This window comes from Medicago truncatula, chromosome 3 (genome assembly GCF_003473485.1).
Source record: "Medicago truncatula cultivar Jemalong A17 chromosome 3, MtrunA17r5.0-ANR, whole genome shotgun sequence".
In the NCBI taxonomy this organism is placed as follows: domain Eukaryota; kingdom Viridiplantae; phylum Streptophyta; class Magnoliopsida; order Fabales; family Fabaceae; genus Medicago; species Medicago truncatula.
In genome coordinates, this window is record NC_053044.1 from 3,231,423 (window position 1) to 3,249,839 (window position 18,417).

Below are 18,417 nucleotides of genomic sequence, written 5' to 3' on the forward strand. Positions count from 1 at the left end.
ATCCAGAAAAATTCAAACTTCTTCATCAATCATCATCTTCACCAACATTAATAAAACTCAGAATTTTTTTTCCTAAAAAATGAGATAAAAAAAAACCCAATAAGAACATGAACAACATCACTCACATCAACAACCACAACCTTAACAGACTTCTCATCCTCAACAACAACCTCAAGAAGAACAAGCGCTGACCCAGATCGTGACTTCTCATCCTCTCACATAGAACCTCATATCCTCGCACCAAGACACAGTTTTGAAACAATAAGCGCTGACCCAGATTGTGACTCTCCTTCACCGTCGCTGAACAACGTTTGGTATCGAAGCTACCACCAACAACTGAAAGCAAATCACCATCAAAGATCTCTTCTTCATCTAAATACAAATCATCAATACTCTGAAACGCCTCATTCAAAACAACCACCGCAGCACCAACACGACTCACGAGGACGTTAAGCCAAACGCCGGTGAAGACAAGAGCTACGACGGTGAGAGTGGTGAGTAGGAGGAGGAGTAAGCGGTCGTCGATGGTGAAACGGAAGAGGACGAGGGGGCGGTCATGGAAGAAGAAGAGCAAGAACTAGGCAGCGATGACGGCGAGGAAGTTGAGGTTGAAGGGAGAGAGTTGTAAGTTGGGATAAGATTAATGGTGTAGTTGATGCGGAAGTTGGAATAGCATCACAATTCACAATTCAAAAACTATTTCTATTCCTATTTGTAGAGATTTTTTTTTGAACGGTTCTATTTGCAGAGATTGATTTCATTGTTATGAAAAATCCCAAATCTCTAACTCCAATTTGTGAATATTTGCACTTGGAAGTTGGTAGGTATGTGATGTGAGTAACTGAGCAGTTTTTTTTAATGGGAAGTGATATGGGGCAGAAATGGAAAATGGGAAGTGCTGTTTTTTTTAATGATTTGCTGGGTTTTCTTAGTGAAGATTATGAACAAGAAGATGAAGATATGATAAGGGTAGTTTGGTAATCAATTATTTTTTATGAAGATTATGAACAAGAAGAAGAAGGTGAAGATCTAACGGTTCATTTTATGATAAATAGATCAAATGGTTAAAATTAACAAAATTAATAAGGTTTACGATGGACTATTTTTAAGGTTGGTCCACCATATACATTTGAAGTTAAAAGTTAATAGTTGGGATTTATTTGTTTTATTAATTGTGGGACCAAAATGAAAATTTAAAATTATTTAAGGGACCATTGAATCAAATAAGCCTAGAAACAACCTTCTCATGGTACTATTTCGTTTCACAAAATTCAATTTAAACATGGAAAAACATAGAAATGTGTTACTGTTACAAGTTTTATTGGCCTCTACCAAACGTAATGACAATCGATATGATGAATTTCAGAAAACAAGCAGATGAATTGGCTGCTAACTTCGTTGAGAGGTTTAATAAGATTGGTGTGAAATGTTTCGACTAATTTTCCGATGTTGAATATGCATCAATGGTATGCACCCACAACTAAAAGAGAAATTAGTTGGGTAGACCGATCATCTTGATCGGAGTTTGAACCTCACCTCCTCCTCTTATATGTATTAGTTTCCAATGACTATTTTTGTTGTAGGGGAGATTATCATTCCATATATCTAAAAAATTAGTTTTAGCCGATCTAATATATATACTACCTACAATTTTTTTTTATGGGAACTAAAAAATATCAATTTTTTTGTGGGCGATAGTTGACAATTTTTCATGGATGAAAAACAAATTTAATCTTTAAAAAAAGAGTAGTGATATTTTAACTACCATTTTGGTACAACCTTTGAGAGAGAGAAAAAAATAAATAGAGAGAATAAAAACATAATGTAAGTATGAGAGGAAAAATTACACAAAAGTTGTACCAAAATGGTTGTACAAAAATCATTTCTTTTATGAAAAAATGGTATTTTTTATTTTATATTTTTTTTACAAACTTTCAATGTTATCTCTCGTATTATTCCACATGTTCCCGCGTTAGAGCTCTTCGAAATTGTCACATCAATTTTTGGGTTCCTCTGCAATGGCTCCTTCTCATCTGTATGTATCTCCAACATCACCCGCCCAAACCTCAACAACACCGCTCTCCCTTCCTCTCCTTATATCATCATTCACGGATTCAGATGCAACTCCTTCGATTCGATCACAGCTTAGTACTCTACTAGACATATATGCATCAATTTAGTACAAGTGCAGATGACAATCATGTACCATCATGATTTGAAAGTCCTCCATCTATATCAGGTATGTTGTAACTCATATTGTAAGCCATGTATGTTATTAGCAACAACATATGCTTAGGTTTGTTTATGCACAAGTAACAAGCTTATTAGCTTGATGACTTCAACTTTGACTAGACTAGCTACCATGTTGTTTGATTGATGAGAGGAATATTGTGTCTGAAAATCAATTTAGGTAGGTGTTGAGATCATTAACGAAATATTTCATTCTGAAGTGCAAAATCCCATTAGGTATGAAGCTAAATATCAATACTATTTTAGTTTTATATAAGTTAATGTTTTGATAGCAAATTGAAATATCCTTATTATACTGTTTGTAGAAAAGCATCCACTACAACCAATACACCACAAATGACAAAAACAGAAAAAGAAAGGCTCTCCATCAACCAAAAATGGCACGTCCAGTGGGAAAATACAACCTTTACCACTGAAAAAAATTCATTTTTCTACGTTATGATTAGGTTTGATGTATGCACATGAGCTTTGGAAAGACTCTCAACAATATAAACCAACTATCATCATCAGCTTGATCATATAACATACATGCCACAACCTGATGTATTTGCACCATCCCGGATGAGGATGAATTTGACGATACCTTAGTTAACAAGGAGTTATACCGGTAAACATCCATGGATCATGAATCCACTTCATCAATATAACACAAAGTTATCTCAAGCAACTCAATGGAGAAACAATGGTGAGTTAAACTCATATCCAATATAATCAAGAGGTAGTTGATGAGTCATTAATTATCTATTTTTAGTATAATATTTAGTTTCATTTTAATTAGATTTAAGTTTATTTTACTTTAATATTATTTCCTTTTAGAACTATTTACTTCAATTGCATATTATTATATTTCAGGAATGAATGTTTGATTGATTGAGTTTGGAGCAAAAGAAAGAGGATTAGGAGCTGATTCGGGACAAAAATACGAAATATGGGACAAAAATAATATGTTACTCCCCAAGTCAGAGAGGTAGCACGGCCCGTGCTCCCACACGGCCGTGCCAAACTTCAGGGTTCTCTTTTGTTGTTTTTGCTTCGGAAACAAGCTACCTGTTTTGACCAAAAAGTTCGTGGTTTCTTGTAGAACATTCAATTGCACTTTTGGACCCCTATCTTTCTAAAAGTTGCGGTTATGAACCCCTAACTAATTTAAATACAAAACAGCCCCTTATGTTTTGATTATTTGGTAGTTTTGGACCCCCAAGGCAAAAAAAAAAAAAAAATTGACACGTGGCACCTCACTTAGGGTGCCACGTCAGCGTTGACCGAGTCAACAATGGATTGGGGGTCCAAAACTGCCAAAGAATCAAAACATAGGGGGTTGTTTTGTATTTAAATTAGTTAGGGGTCCATAACCGCAACTTTTGGAAAGATAGGGGTCCAAAAGTGCAATTAAGCCAACATTCTATTGAATAGTTGCTTAGGTTTTAAGTCGATATAAGACTATAAATAGAGTAGCTAGCTATCAATAACATTCATCTTTTATTCTTGGAATTCACTAAGTGACAATTGTCTTTCTGAATAAAAGTTCTTTTCTTTTCCTTTACTTTCTTGTTATTTACTTTTATGTTTTTCCTAATCAAACCAAGCCTTAAACCCTAATCTTTTGTAACCCTAGTTTCTAATCTAAATTCACCGTTTTAACATGAATTAACCATTATCAAACTGTAGAAGCGAAAGTGGATGGTTTGATAATTGTTAATCCATCATCTCAAATATCAATTCATAAAACGAAAGTGGAGTTTTGATATTCGAAAAAGTGAATTTAGACAAGGATTGCGAAACATGAAAATAGTCTAGCAAACCTTGGGACATATAAAGTTTCGAACTTTAAGGATTCTAATAGCAATCAACCATGAAAATAGGCGTGGTTGCTAGAGGAACACACTCACTGAGACCGAAAGGAGATGTGATAGGCTAAAGAGAAACTTGTCGTTAGAAATTAGGTCTAACATGAGGTTTTAAGTTTAATGGTTTGGTTTGTGAAAGATTTGTCGCCATGACGAACCAATAATCCCAAAACTCTCTTTTATTATTGTTTTCAACCATTAAAAACCCCAACTTTGCAATCTGAACTCTCTCTAATCATCAATTAAAGTTAATTGAATTAAACAACTCCCCGTCAGAACGATACTCTTTTATTACTACTTCGGTAAGACCGTGCACTTGCGGTTTTTTATCCCATCAATAGTTTGGGATACAACTGAAACCCATGGATATGCTTGTGTATAGCAAGTCATATCCAAAATGGATGGATAGAATGTTCCTTTCTCAATAGGTTATAAATCGACAATGGATCATATCGGTATATTCACAACCTAGTGCATTGAGGGGAACCAACACAGGTTCCATAAGTTGGAGTTGTTCCCTTTATCGTTAATAGGAACAGCCTTCTCATGATACTCTTTCCTTCCACCAAATTCAATTCAAACATTGACATACATAGAAAGGTGTTTCCGCGACAAGTTTTATTGGCCTTAACTAGAAGTTACAACAGTCAATCTAATGAATTTTAGAAAACAAGCAGATGAATTAGCTACTAACTTCATTGAGAGTTTCAGTAAAGACCGTTGAGAAATGTTCCGTCCAATTTCCTGATGTTGAATATGGATCAATGGTATGCACCCATAACTAAAAGAGAAATTAGTTGGGCAGACTAATAGTCGTGACCGGAGTTGGAACCTTACCTCCTCCTCTTATGTGTATGAGTAGAAAATAAAGTTAGCTACCTAGAGATAAATTGGAATGAATGAGGGAAGTAGAAGTGATGGTAGAAAACAAGTACAGAGGAAAAAAAAAAACATTAATGAAAATAACAAAAGGGAGAAGATCTAGAGATAAGAGAGCAATGGTAGAAAACAATACAAATCAAAGTCGATGTTTTCGTGAGCATGTATGTGATGATCGATGTTGGTAGAATGAAAAGAAAAAGCACAAAGCAAATTTGTGAGAGAGGTGAATATTAAAATTAGGAGTAGAAAATATAAGGTTTGTAAAGTCAAAGGCAGCTAATTGTTGCTGGATATGCCAGCGGTAGGAGTAAATTGGTCATTTATTTGTATTTTTAGGAAGTTATTGATGTCAAAACAACAATTTTCATAGAAATTTTGGGTGTAACTAGATGTTTTAAGGGTGTAACTAGAAATAGCCATTTTTTATTTTATTTTTTTGTTTCAATGTTATCTCTCCTATTATTCCACATGTTCCCGCATCAGTGCTCTTCGAAATTGACACATCGGTTTTTGGGTTTCTCTGCAATGGTTTCTTCTCATCTGTGTGTATCTCCAAAATCATACGCTCAAACCCCAACAACACCGCTCCCTCTTCCTCTCCCTATATCACCATTCACGGATTCAGATGTAACTCCTTCGATCACAGCTACAGTGAAATGGTAAGAAATTCGTATTTCGTTGATCTTTAGATGTGTAAACTATTTTCAATTTTCAAACGGTGGAAAAAGCATGATGATATTGAAATTGACTTTCATAAACACTTTGAACTAAACTTCTGTCTTACTCGATCGATTGGTATACAATAAGGTTATCTATGTCTTTCACAATTCATATTGTATAATTTGTATGTGTACTCTGTAGTATTATTTCCATTTTTCATCCCTTGCCCTTTCGTTTTTGAACATTTCATTGTGATTAAAAATTGAGTAAACTATCCAAATTTACGAAATATCAAATTGCTCAAGCAAATGGGGTAATATTAGTTAAAATACTCTCTTTGTCAAGTTCCATTCTGGGATCTGATTCTGTAAGTCGTGAATATGCAGGTGCCCCATATTTTTCTGCTATATCAGCCTTGAAAATTGTCACTTGTCGGTACCTGTACTCTTTCTTTCTAGGGTTTATCTAACATGTGCCAATATTGCACGTGTTAAAACAACTTAAAATAGTATATTTTTTTTATTGACAAACAACAATTATTTATTAAAAAGAGAATGCTAAAGAGTGTCCCAAGGGTATTGGTTAAGGATAAAAAACAAGTAAATTTTTATAAAAAATTATGTAATCATTTATTACTTGATCAAAAGCAACATCTTATATTTTCAAGATAAAGTTTCTATTTGTGGATTAAAGCTTATCCAAGAGCTCAAAATGTTGAAACAGTTAAGGAAGTTAGGCATAAAGTCCGTGCGGCAAGAATATGGAAATGCATTATCTGCTGCAATACAAGAGATGAAACAACTTGAATCTCTTAATATTGGTGCTATAACTAAGGATGAAATCCTTGACTTGGATCTTGCATCAGCTCCATCTCGTCTTAGAGTGCTCAATTTGAAATGTAGACTAACAAAGTTGCCTAATTGGATTCCAAATCTCCAGTATCTTGTGAAGCTAAGACTTGGTTTATCTAACTTCAAAGATGATCCACTAGACTCTTTGAATACTTTACCTAATTTGTTGAGGCTGAATTTATGGGATGATGCTTTTTCTGGTGAAAGATTGCATTTTAAGAAAGGAGGGTTTCCAAAGCTGAAGGAGTTGGATCTCACAAGATTAAATAGACTAAGTTCTATATCTATAGACGAAGAAGCTTTAGTTGATCTCGAACACTTCAGATTTAGAAACAACCCTCAATTGAAGGTTTTACCCCATGACCTCCAAAACTTGAAAAACCTTCAATTCCTTGGATTTGCTGAAATGCCTGTTGAATTAGTTGATAGCATTGATCCAGAGAAAGGTGGAACATGCCGTTGGATTATCAATCATATTCCCCTTGTACAAATTCGTCAGAATGTAGGATCAAAATTTCATGACTATATGTTGCACCGCATTCCTACTAAAATCAAAGTCTGAAATATCAAGGTACTCTTTCCTCTAACAGTGTTATGCTTCTCTTGTAAATGTTTGAAATTACATTGCCACTCTAACCAAAGTAATTTTTTTCAATTTTGTTGTTCATTTCATTCTTCAATCTTCCCTTTACTTGAATATTTGCACCTTTCTTCATTTCGAGTAAATTTATGCTTTGATGCATGCACTGCTATCCTAAGAAAAGTTTAAGTTCATTCTGTATATGTAACATCCCTCTGCATATGATAGTTGAATGAAAGTTTCTATATTTCTGATTTTTTTTTTCTTTGATGAGCTATATTTCTGATTTTGTTATGTATAATAATTTTGTGTTTCTCTTGACCAAAAAAAATAAATAATAATAATTGTGTTTTTGAAACTTGCTAAATTATTGTGTCTGATGTTTATATTTTTTATTTTGTTATGTATGATGTTTGTATTATGTATTGATGTCTGATACTTGCTAAACTTCAATCAGCTCTTTTATAAATCATGTATCAAGATTGTTTTATCAGCATTGGAAAATTAAGGTCACAAGACCAATTAGTTATGTTATTTGTATCATGCTCAATATTGACAGTTTCTTATGTTCATGTGAACAGATTCAAATTCTCCATGCTGCTGCTCACAAGAAGATGCACTTTGTCTCTTCATTCCTTCTTTGGTGTGCTTGATTGGCCCAATAAATTATTTCCTTGAATTGAACTTTTTTACTATGTATCAAGGAATGTGTACTCTCTATTATTGGACAATTTGTTTTGACTTTATTTTTCTGTTTTTATCATTTGTGGTGTTGTTTATTATTCGTTGTGGTGTGGATGTTTTTCAACAAACAGTATAATAGATATTTCAATTTGCATGGAACATAGATTCAATTTCCTTACTATTATTTACTGGATGTGTTGCACTGATGATGTCTACATATTGCATATAATTATTGTATAGACAATCATTTTTTAGAAAAATCAAAACATATAGACTTCCATACAATAATGATACTTAGTTTCATGCTTAACAGGATTGTGAACTTCATATGGAAAGACCGGCACGTGAGTGCCTGTCTTTTCGCTAATGATACGTAAACAAAAGTTGTTTGCCTTTCTAGCTTTCACAAAAACTCTTCACTCTCCCTCATCGTGTTAGTGCCATAGAAATATATGCCGATAGCAATTATAGAATTAAATGAAAATTTGTTATAACATTAGCTTGTTAACCTTGTATTTACAACTAACTACTACTGTTCTACAGATACAATATGAATTGTGAAATATTAACTAGTTGAATGCAATCAAACAAAAAACTTGTGTAATAAGAAAAAGGCTAGTTCCAATGAATGTTATCAATTATTCACTGTCACACTCTATGCAATTCATTATCTTAGTAAATTAATCTCAGTCGGTTGATATTTTTCCTAGTTCTATGCAACAATTGGTAAAGTCTATTCTTCCTCAGTATAATCATCTGTGAGAATGGAATAAACACGTTGAATACATAATAAATTTATCTTCTACTATTATTCTCTTTTATCTCATGGAACTCTTCCATGGAGCTTCATTCAAATCATGTAGCTCCTGGTTGTAGATCAAGGGTTATTATCGGTTAAATCAGTATTATTCCGAATAACGCTTTCAATTCGTATCACCCTGTCATCCGGACCATGACTACAACCCGCTCGCAATCTGTCTCTGACCTAGAAAAAAAGGTTGATGACCGTCACACCGACATACAACTCTGATTGGACCAACTTGCGTCAATAAGTTTCACATATCTTTTACTATATAACATGAATTTCTGCACAATACGAATTCCAGCACAATACGTTTCAGGTTATATAATCTGAAAATGACCAGTACCTAGAAAAAAAGATGCAAATTTAAAGACTAAATGTTTGAAGATATGTGAGCTAACCTTTGGTTTCGTGGTGGAAAATGTCTTAAAAGCAATGTATTGAGCAACTTGACTTCAAGAATGACACAATGTAGGGACAATGGAGAAATGAGGGAAGAAGTCTGAGGTTGCCTTATATACCGGTAAGTTTCAGATTATAAAACCCAAAGTGTATTTTTAAGTTTCGGATTATATAATTCTAATAGGGGTAAAATTGAGAAAAAATGGAGGGTGTGCAAGAGGATTAGAGGGTGGAAAAAGAAATTCTCTTAAACAATCTAAATGAATAAAGATGGCCTTGTGGGCTAATGTTTCTTGTAACGACTAAAGTAGGAGATTATTACTTCATAGACTCCCCCCATTATATACATGTACCTCACTCAATCACATGATATTTCAAAATACCCTTAATTTTAACGTTGTAAGAGCATTTTTTTTCCTTCAAAAGACTAAAAGAACCAAAAAAATATTGTTAAAATTTCCAGATGTTTGCGTCTTTCTGGATATAGAGAATAAGAACCTTTTTTTTTTTCGCTTTTGTTTTAAATCACTCATTGGAGGATGCCGAGAATATTTTGCCTGTTGCCTTAAAAATTGTTGGTACATGTAGTCTTTTCTTTTTACTCCTTTTTGAAGTTATGAGAGTTAAAGAATACCTGGTCTAGAGGGAAGACTTTCAAATCATGGTGGTATATATATAGTGCAATGTATCTCTAGTCCCTACCAATTGAGATAAGCTCTCCAGAGCATACCTAGGTTTGAATGCACACAAGTATTAGACATAGGTTGGTGACTCCAACTTTATCCAGCTAAATGTCTCTTCAAATTAAAGCATTTCCCTTTGAGGATATACAGGTAAAAAAAAGGGTAATTATATTTGTTTATCCATCAAAGGAATATTGAAATGGAGACAGTTGACTTAGAATAGCTACCATGTTGTTTGATTGATGAGAGGAACATTGAGGCTGAATATAAATTTAGGTAGGTGTTGCTAGATAAGAAGAAACTAGCCACCCTTTTGTAAATGTAAAAACATCAGTACTATTTTAAGTTTATATAAGTTAATGTTTTACTTAATGAATATGAATCATAGAAAATTGAAATATCCATAGAAATGTCTATTCTAATGTTTGTAGAAAAACATCTACACTTCAAATAACAGAAAACAGAAAAAGGAAGCAAAAACCAAATTTTAAATAAGAGTACACATTCCTTGATTATGTAGTACTAGTAGATGAGTTCAATTCAAGGAAACAATTTACTGGGCGATTCAAGCACACCGTAGAAGGAATGAAGAGACAAAGAGTGTCTTTTTTCTGAGCAGCTACATGGAGAATTTGTATCTGTTCAAATAGTCACAGGGAACTATCAAAGTTATGCATGATATAATCAACATAACAAGAAAGACTAAATTTTTTAGGATATGTGCATGCATTACAACATAGTTTTACTTGAAATCAAGAAAGATGCAAACATTCATGTTAAGGGAAGACTGATATGAAAAACACAAGAAAGAGTACCTTGATATTTCAGACATTGGATAGAGTAGGAATAGGGTACAACTCATAGTCATGAAATCTTGATCCGACTTTCTGACGAATGAGTACTAGAGGAATATGCTTGATTACTGAATGGAATTCTCCACCTTTGCGTGGATCAATGCTTTCAACCAATTCAGGTGGCATATCAGCAAATCCAAGGAATTGAAGGTTTTCCAAGTGTTTAAGGTCTTGTGGAACCACCTTCAACTGAGGATTGTTGTTAAATCTGAAATGATCAAGACCAAGTAAAGCACCCTTCTCTATAGTGATTGAACTTAGTTTATTCAATCTAGTGAGATCAAGTTCCTTCAGCTTAAGAAACCCTCCAACTTCAAAATGCAAATTATCACCAGAAAATGCATCATCCCACAGATTCAACCTCAATAAATTTGGCAAGTTCTTCAAAGAGTCTAGTGGATCATGTTCGAAGTTAGATAAGCCAAGCCTTAACTTCACAAGATATTGGAGTTTTGGAATCCAATTAGGCAACTTTGTTAGTCTACCTTTCAAGTTGAGCACTTTAAGATTAGGTGGAGTTGATATAAAATCCAAGTCAAGAATTTCATCCTCCGCTATAGCAGTAATATTCAGAGATTCAAGATGGTTCATCTGTTGTATTGTATTGCATAATGCATTACCATATTCACTCCGCACACGCCTTATGCCTAACTTCCTTAACTGTTTCAACTTTTTGAGCTCTTCGATAAGGTCTATTCCACCATGATCTGCTTCCAAAAAGTAAAGCTTTTGTAAAGATATCAAACACCCGATACCTTTTTGCATTTGCACACCATCTGTAAAGTTCAGCATGGAATAATGTCCTTCATATTTTCTGTAATAAACCGGAAGAAGTCTCAGCTTTGTGAGCTTCTTCATCTCTTTTGGTAACTCGCGCACTTGAGTTTGCCTTAAATCCAAGGTTTCTAAGTTCAGTAGCTTACCAATGGATCTAGGAATAACCTTAACTTTCGTATGACTCAGGTTCAGGTACGTTAGGTGGAAAAGGTTCCCTAAGTTATCAGGAACATAATTCAACCGAGATTTCTCAAAATCAAGTACTTTCAAAAGCTTGAACTTGGAAACTAATCCATCCATGAAATGTTCATCCAGTTCTCCTTTGTCGAAAACAAATACAGCGCGAATTCCTGAGTTACCAGTACTGGTCAACACATTGTTTGGGTTAGCTGCTATAGAGAAGCGCCTAACTGTTCCGTCCATGGTTTGTTCATGACCTTCATGCATCAAATGGCAAAAGCTTGAATCTTTCACTTTTCTGATGATCACTTCGCGCATCAAATCATGAACATGACAACTTTTCACTTTCCCATCAAAACCATCTTTGGAAACTTGAACCAAACTTCTATTTATCAACTTTGTCATGTACTCTTCCGCAACTTCCTCCAATGGTCTTGTGTGCTCATTCTTAACAAACCCTTCAGCCATCCATTGCCGAGTAATTCTTTTCCGTTTGATGACGTAGTCCTCAGGATATATACCAAAATATAACATACATGATTTCAAATGGTAAGGCAAATCATCATAACTAAGGGATAATATCCTCATTAGACCAGTCAGATGTGTATTGTTCTCTAACTCTATTCTCAGATATTTTCTCACCTTTTCCCACTCAAAAATGGTTTTAGATTTTGTTGATAAAAGACCACCAATGGCCACAATTGCCAGTGGTAATCCTCCACATTTTTGAACAATTTCCTCGGACATTTTCTCAAGATCTTTTGGACACAGATTTCCAGCCTCAGATCTAAATGCCTTTTTGCAGAACAGTTCCCAAGCTTTCATTGAAGACAAATGTTGTAGCTTGTGAATATAAACATGAAAAGATTTCCTAAAATATTCAGCTACTTGCATTGTTCTAGTGGTCACAATGATTCTACTACCTTTCTTATTATTAGACATAGCATTTACAATCTCATCACAAAAAATTTCTTTCCAAACATCATCAAAAAACACTAAGTACCTTTTTGATTCAAGGTATTCTCTCACTTGAGCAATCAATGTAATGTCATCCATCTCCTGCAGACCCTTTGGTGTAGGCTCATTGCTGTCCTTGCAAAACTTCTTTACCATATCAATCAACAACTCCTTCATATCATACGATTGAGAAACTGTGATGAAACATCGACAATCAAAGTGCTTTTTCACAAGCTTGTTATCAAAAACATGCTTAGAAAGAGTTGTTTTTCCAAGTCCTCCCATACCAACCACAGAAATCAACATGAGCTCATTTGTTCCCTCCACCAAACAACTAACCAATTCATCTCTTGGCGACTCAAATCCCACAACTTGGTTCTCTTCAATGAAATGCGAAGCCATTCGAAGATCACCAAAACTTTCATTTCCAGTAGTCCCTCTAGAGCTTCCTGGTCCATTGTCAACCACAAACTTATATCTCACACTTCTTTCTTTGATTTCACCAACCGAAGTCTTGATGTTTTTCATATCGGAAGCAATCTTATGCCTTTGTTTCATGGTTTTGATAACTTGAGCTACCTTTTTGATTGGAGCTATGCATCCAGAATAGTTCTCCCTTTGTACCAAATACATGCTATAACAATCAATCACATCTTCTATGTGAAAAGATGCTTCTCTTAGCTGCTTCACCCAAGTTTTAACTCCTTCAGAAGATCCTCCTTCTCCTTCATCAGCAGCTCTTGTATCTGCATCCTTGAGAAAAGCTTTGATGCTCTCAAGTTCATGTTTGATCTCTTGAAAGTCTCCATGTACACCTATAAGCAAAGTTGCTTCTTTTTCTGCAAGATTACAGAGTTTCTCTAAAACAAATGACACTGTTGTTTCTGCCATTTCAATTATTTGTTACATGTAAACAGATTTAGCTTTTGCAAGCAAATCAAGTTTTGTTTTTGTGCTTTGCTTTTTCTGTATCATAGGGTTGAGTGTACAAGAAACTATTTTTTATTCTTGTGTTGACTGTTGAGACAAAAACAATTATTTTCAACTTGGTGTGCAACACGCAGTTACATATTACTTTCAGAACAAGTTGGTGCCTAAGACAATTATATACTTTATAATATATGTCTTATGAAAAATGGACACTTTTCAGATTATGTGTGTTTTGATTTCGAACATATACGTTAACGATGTCGGCGTGTCAGTGTCCATGTTGTATCTAATGTCCGTGTCTGTGCTTTATAGTTTATAATTAATTATATTTTCGATGTCTTTTTAACAATTTTTTTTTCAAAAGTGCATGATAATTATAAATTTCAAGAGTCTATTTTCTTCTTCTTTTTTAAATAAAAAACTAACCCAAACCTTATGAAAGTAGAAAATAGAAAACGTTTTCACAAATAAACAAAATTACAATTACACATACTTGCTTCATCTTCTTTGGAAGCATTTTTTTATACATCAAAGTTCTCAAAATTCTCTTTTACATGAATACGTGTCCAACTCTTACTTCTCATCTTTAAAGATACTTCCTAAAAAACAAATTCTTTAAAAATACTTTTGAGTAGTAAGTAAGGGTGTGCAGTATGCACTACTTTTTCCGGGAAAATATAAAGTAATTTATTACCTCTTTTTCTCTAATTATAAGATTATTTTAAAAAAATAATTCCTTCAAATATAAGATCATATATAAAATATATTTTATTAATACTAATAATTATCCCTTTTTTATACCAAAAAATAAAAAAATACTAACAATATAATTGTCTTGAAATATAAAATTATATTAAAAAATGGAGAGAGTACAAAGGATAAAAAGTGGTGATGTGAAAAAGTAGAGATCATGTAGGAGAAAAATAGCATATGTCACATTGGACCATTTGCACGATCTGACTATGGCTGTGATCTCTAGCATTGAGATGTCCATAGCTTCCGTGACACCTCATCAACATCCAAAAAATCAATTATTTGACAATGAGTATAAAAATACATTTTTATAATTAATAATGTGACTTTTTTTTAGCAAATAAATGATGTAACTATAAGAAAAAGAAATAAGTAATTAAAAAATAAAATAATATTTATACATCATAAGTATTCTGACCGACAAACAAATTCGTATGAAGTATCTGCATTCACGTTTGGGTGAAATGTGGAGTCCAGACAAAGGTTTGGACGTTATTCCAGTGGATCAAAAGAAATTTCTTTTTCAGTTGGCTCATCGTCTTGATGTTGAGCACGTACTAACCAAGGGACCGTGGATGTATGACAATGCAAACATGGCTATTGAAAAAATATCACCAGGGGCAATACCTAAGACAGTGGTTGTGAAGAAACTGGATATATGGATGCAAGTCCATGGTCTTCCTGTTGCTTTTGTAAGATCCCGTATTTTATCCTATTTATTTTAGTGTGTTCAATTAAAATATTTTATAATATTTTAAAATCTAATTAAGTCAATAATAAAAATAGATAATTATTTGATTATATAGATGCAAGTAGTGAGATACGTTACAACACGTTTTCACTTCCTGTACACGTGCCCACAATTGAGAATTAAATTTCAACCTCCCTTCCTAATTATCTGGTTAACTCTTTCCACTCACCCACTCATTCCACTCCTTAGAAACATAATTAAAAAAAGGGTTACATAGAGAAATAGAGAGAAAGGGTACGTAGAGTCTGAAGGAGAAAGAAAAGAGAACATAAATTCACTTTGCATAGACAAGTAAGAACATCTTCCCTCTCACTATCCTTTGTTATTATTGTGGTTATAGAGAATTAAATTATGTCATGTCTCTCTTCTTCTGTTCTGGTTCAGTATTAAGAGAATTGGGTAATTGTTTAGGATAGAAACCGTAATTAAGAGAAAGAATTATTTTGTAGAGATGAAAGGACTGTTAGTGGAGAAGAAATGTAGAATAAATGTAAATTGAGATGTTGTAAATAGGAGGAGATCTGATGACAAAGGTAGTATGGTAAATTTGAATCAACCATTAACTTGAAGTCTCAATTATATGGCCTATTAATAATTAGTGTAGCATAGTTTTACCTTAATTGTTCTCTGATGGGTAATCCTAATACTCTATGCTTTAGTTATCTTAACCATGAACCTTATTCCAATTTTGAAGGGCCAAGCCTAAAGTGTACTGAGTTATTAAATAAAAATAGAAGGTTCTATTTGAATTCAAGTAAAATGAATTAGGCAAGTAGTAGCTTAAGTTGAACTGTACCGTGCTAACAAAAAAAGGGGTAAAATAAAAAGAGGTCGTATATAGATACCAGAAAGAATGAAGAGGTAGTAAGTCATATTGTAATGCAACCCAAGCCTTGACAGTAGTAATTGGAATTGAAACTAAGCTAGTAAATATTTAATTGTGAAGGTATAGAGGTAGGAGAGCAAAGACCACCGCTTGAGGAGTTTAACGACGATTATTACGAAGGTAAGGGCATCACTCCACGCGTTTCCGTACATGTATATGATTATATATTTGTGTTGTGATAATTAGCATATTGCTGTTGTTTGAAATGAATGTTATGTGCTATATATATTGGTGTTGTGATAATTATCTTGGTGTTGTTGTTTTGACATGAATATTATGTGTTATTATTTATGTGGTGTTGTTTTAACATAAATATTATTTGTTTATGGGTGAATAACCTTAAGTAACTAAAATGGTGATTCAAAACTATATCCAAAGGTGGGATACTAGACTTTTGATTTTAGGAGATTACTCAACGGTGGGGTATTTACGGAGACACTCATGCATTAGATGACTCAGACAAATGCCCAATGGCGGGGCACTGACCATCGAGTTTTAGGAGTTATTACCCAACGGTGGGGTAGTGACGATTCATATGCATTAGATGATTCAGAATAATACCCATCGGTGGGGGTACTAAACATCAAATTTTTAGGAGTTATTACCCAATGGTGGGGTATATTGTCCAATGGTGGGACATTTGGCTCCGTTTAGAGGTGAAATCCGGATCATGAGCATTGCATATAGACTGACCATTAGGGACTAACGCATTTTAGTCAAGTTGTAACTTAAGGCTAAGAGTGGTGACTAAGAAATTGAGTAATGTTTGTACGGCCTATTTAATCATTTTTGGTTATTTGTTTTTAAATATATGTCTGCATGAATATTTGTACGATGTTTGTTAGTTGGAGATGACCCTTACTTTTGAACCAGATGACAACCCCGATCTACCTCGCCGAGATGGTTTTCCTTCCGGGGATACGATATAACCTACCTGATGAGGAGATGATGTTAGTGGAGAGTGACCGGTCTAAGGAGCATCCAGGAGTTAGATTCTAGTGTTGGGATTAGTTGATCAGCTTTAGACTTTTTATTTCCTTTTGTTGAGAACCTAAACATGGATGGTTATGTTGGCCAAATTTTATGCTTCTGTTTATTCCTTTATGTTGAAGTACTGTCGTACTTAAAATATTTATGTGGTAGTAATCCCAAAACTACTTTTGAATCAAGAGTGGTTTTTGAATTGAATGTGATCTTATGCTTTTGTATTCCAACGTGTATCACTTGGGAGGATCACTAACGGAGTTTGGAACTTTGAAGGAAATAAACTATAGGGTTGTTTAATCACTCCAGTGATCCGTTCTATTCACTTCGACGACCTATTTTGTCATACGAAAGAAAAGAAAAAAAAAAACAACTATTTTTCTTCCTCCTAAGATTTTTTTTTTGTAGTAATTATTCCACAATTTGGGATGTTTCAGCTTTCATGCAGTTGAAGGCTGGTATGGGATTTGGTGCATATCTGGGGGAATTCAAGGAGTACTGTAAGCGCAACTCTATTCACAACAAGTATATGCAACTTAAGGTTGGTCTTGATGTTGATGTGCCATTGAAGAAGGAGCTTAATGTCAGGCTTGATGAAGGTGCTTGGGTTACCGTTCAATTCAAGTACGAAAAACTCGGTGTTTTCTGCTATCTGTGTGGTATAATTGGCCATACAGATAAGACATGTCTGAAAAGATTTGAGGCAAACAGATGATGGTATCCGAGGCTGGAGTAATGACATAAAGGATGATCAGAGAAGAGGCAATTCAGTGACGAAAAACAAGTGGACCCTTGATCCGAAAGTGGTGGTGCAGGTGCCGGTGGTGGGCAGAATTCGGCCAGCAATCAAGGAGGCATTAATGTGTCTGCAACAAATGTGAAAACGGCTAATTGATGAGTCATTTATTATCTATTTTAATATGTTATTTAGTTTAGTTTTATTTAGATTTAGGTTTATTTTATATTAATATTATTTCCTTTCTTGAACTATTTTACTACAATTGCATATTGTTATATTTTAGGAACGAATATTTGATTGATTGAGTCTTGGAGCAAAAGAAAGGGATTTGGAGTTGATTCGGTACGAAAATACGAAGATTTGGAGACAAAATATATCTCCCCCAAAGTCAGAAGCTGGGCACGGCCCGTGCTAGGATTGGCACGGCCGTGCCACCCTCCAGAACACCTTTTGCTGCTTTTGCTTGGATTCTGAGCTATTCTATTTTGGTGCACAATCTATCGTGGAATATTCTTGGAATATACTTGTTTAGATTTTAAGTCGAATGTGTACTATAAATAGAGTAGCTAGCCATCACAAATATTCATCTTTTCTTGGAATACAATATGTGACAATTGTCTTTCTAATAAAAGTTCATTTTACTTTATTGTTATTTACTTTTATGCTTTCTCTCTTCTTCCCCTTGTCTACGATGAACATTAGTGAGTAGACTTCTCTTGTCTTGGGATTGTTGGATAAGTCTAATGACATAATCCTAACCAAACCAAGCTTTAAACCTTAATCTTATGTAACCCTAATTCCTTATCTAAATTCACCGCTTTAACATGGATCAACCATTATCAAACTGTGGAAACGAAAGTGAAGGGTTTGATAATTGTTTATCCATCATCTCAAATATCAATTCATAAAACGAAAGTGGAGCTTTGATATTCGAACAAGTGAATTTAGACAAGGATTGCAAAGTC

At 34.1% G+C, this 18,417-nt stretch overlaps 3 protein-coding genes and 1 long non-coding RNA gene across 5 annotated transcripts; 2 read left to right on the forward strand and 2 right to left on the reverse strand.

The window, feature by feature from the left end:
- LOC25488577 (PRA1 family protein D-like) lies at positions 1–2,164 on the reverse strand. Its single transcript, XM_039831287.1, has 2 exons — positions 2,066–2,164; positions 1–577 (listed from the first exon to the last, which is right to left on the reverse strand). Exons 1-2 carry the CDS (start codon positions 2,162–2,164, stop codon positions 122–124), a joined length of 555 nt encoding a protein of 184 aa, XP_039687221.1. The 3' UTR covers positions 1–121.
- A 2,484-nt stretch (positions 2,165–4,648) lies between these two features.
- Positions 4,649–7,938, forward strand: LOC25488578 (probable disease resistance RPP8-like protein 4). Of its 2 annotated transcripts, none has more exons than XM_039832249.1 (3): positions 4,649–5,638; positions 6,363–7,061; positions 7,652–7,938. In XM_039832249.1, exons 1-2 carry the CDS (start codon positions 5,636–5,638, stop codon positions 7,050–7,052), a joined length of 693 nt encoding a protein of 230 aa, XP_039688183.1. In that variant the 5' UTR covers positions 4,649–5,635; the 3' UTR covers positions 7,053–7,061; positions 7,652–7,938. The 2 variants fall into 2 exon arrangements, with proteins under 2 accessions (XP_039688183.1, XP_039688182.1); XM_039832248.1 differs by having other exon boundaries at positions 4,652–5,638; positions 6,026–7,061.
- A 2,314-nt stretch (positions 7,939–10,252) lies between these two features.
- LOC25488579 (disease resistance protein RPM1) lies at positions 10,253–13,467 on the reverse strand. The gene is made up of 2 exons (XM_013603469.3): positions 10,457–13,467; positions 10,253–10,279 (listed from the first exon to the last, which is right to left on the reverse strand). Exon 1 carries the CDS (start codon positions 13,298–13,300, stop codon positions 10,466–10,468), a length of 2,835 nt encoding a protein of 944 aa, XP_013458923.1. The 5' UTR covers positions 13,301–13,467; the 3' UTR covers positions 10,253–10,279; positions 10,457–10,465.
- A 1,475-nt stretch (positions 13,468–14,942) lies between these two features.
- On the forward strand, positions 14,943–16,833 carry LOC112419769 (uncharacterized). The gene is made up of 3 exons (XR_005645432.1): positions 14,943–15,134; positions 15,790–15,849; positions 16,603–16,833. It is a non-coding gene; the product is annotated as an uncharacterized lncRNA (long non-coding RNA).
- Positions 16,834–18,417: the final 1,584 nt, after the last annotated feature.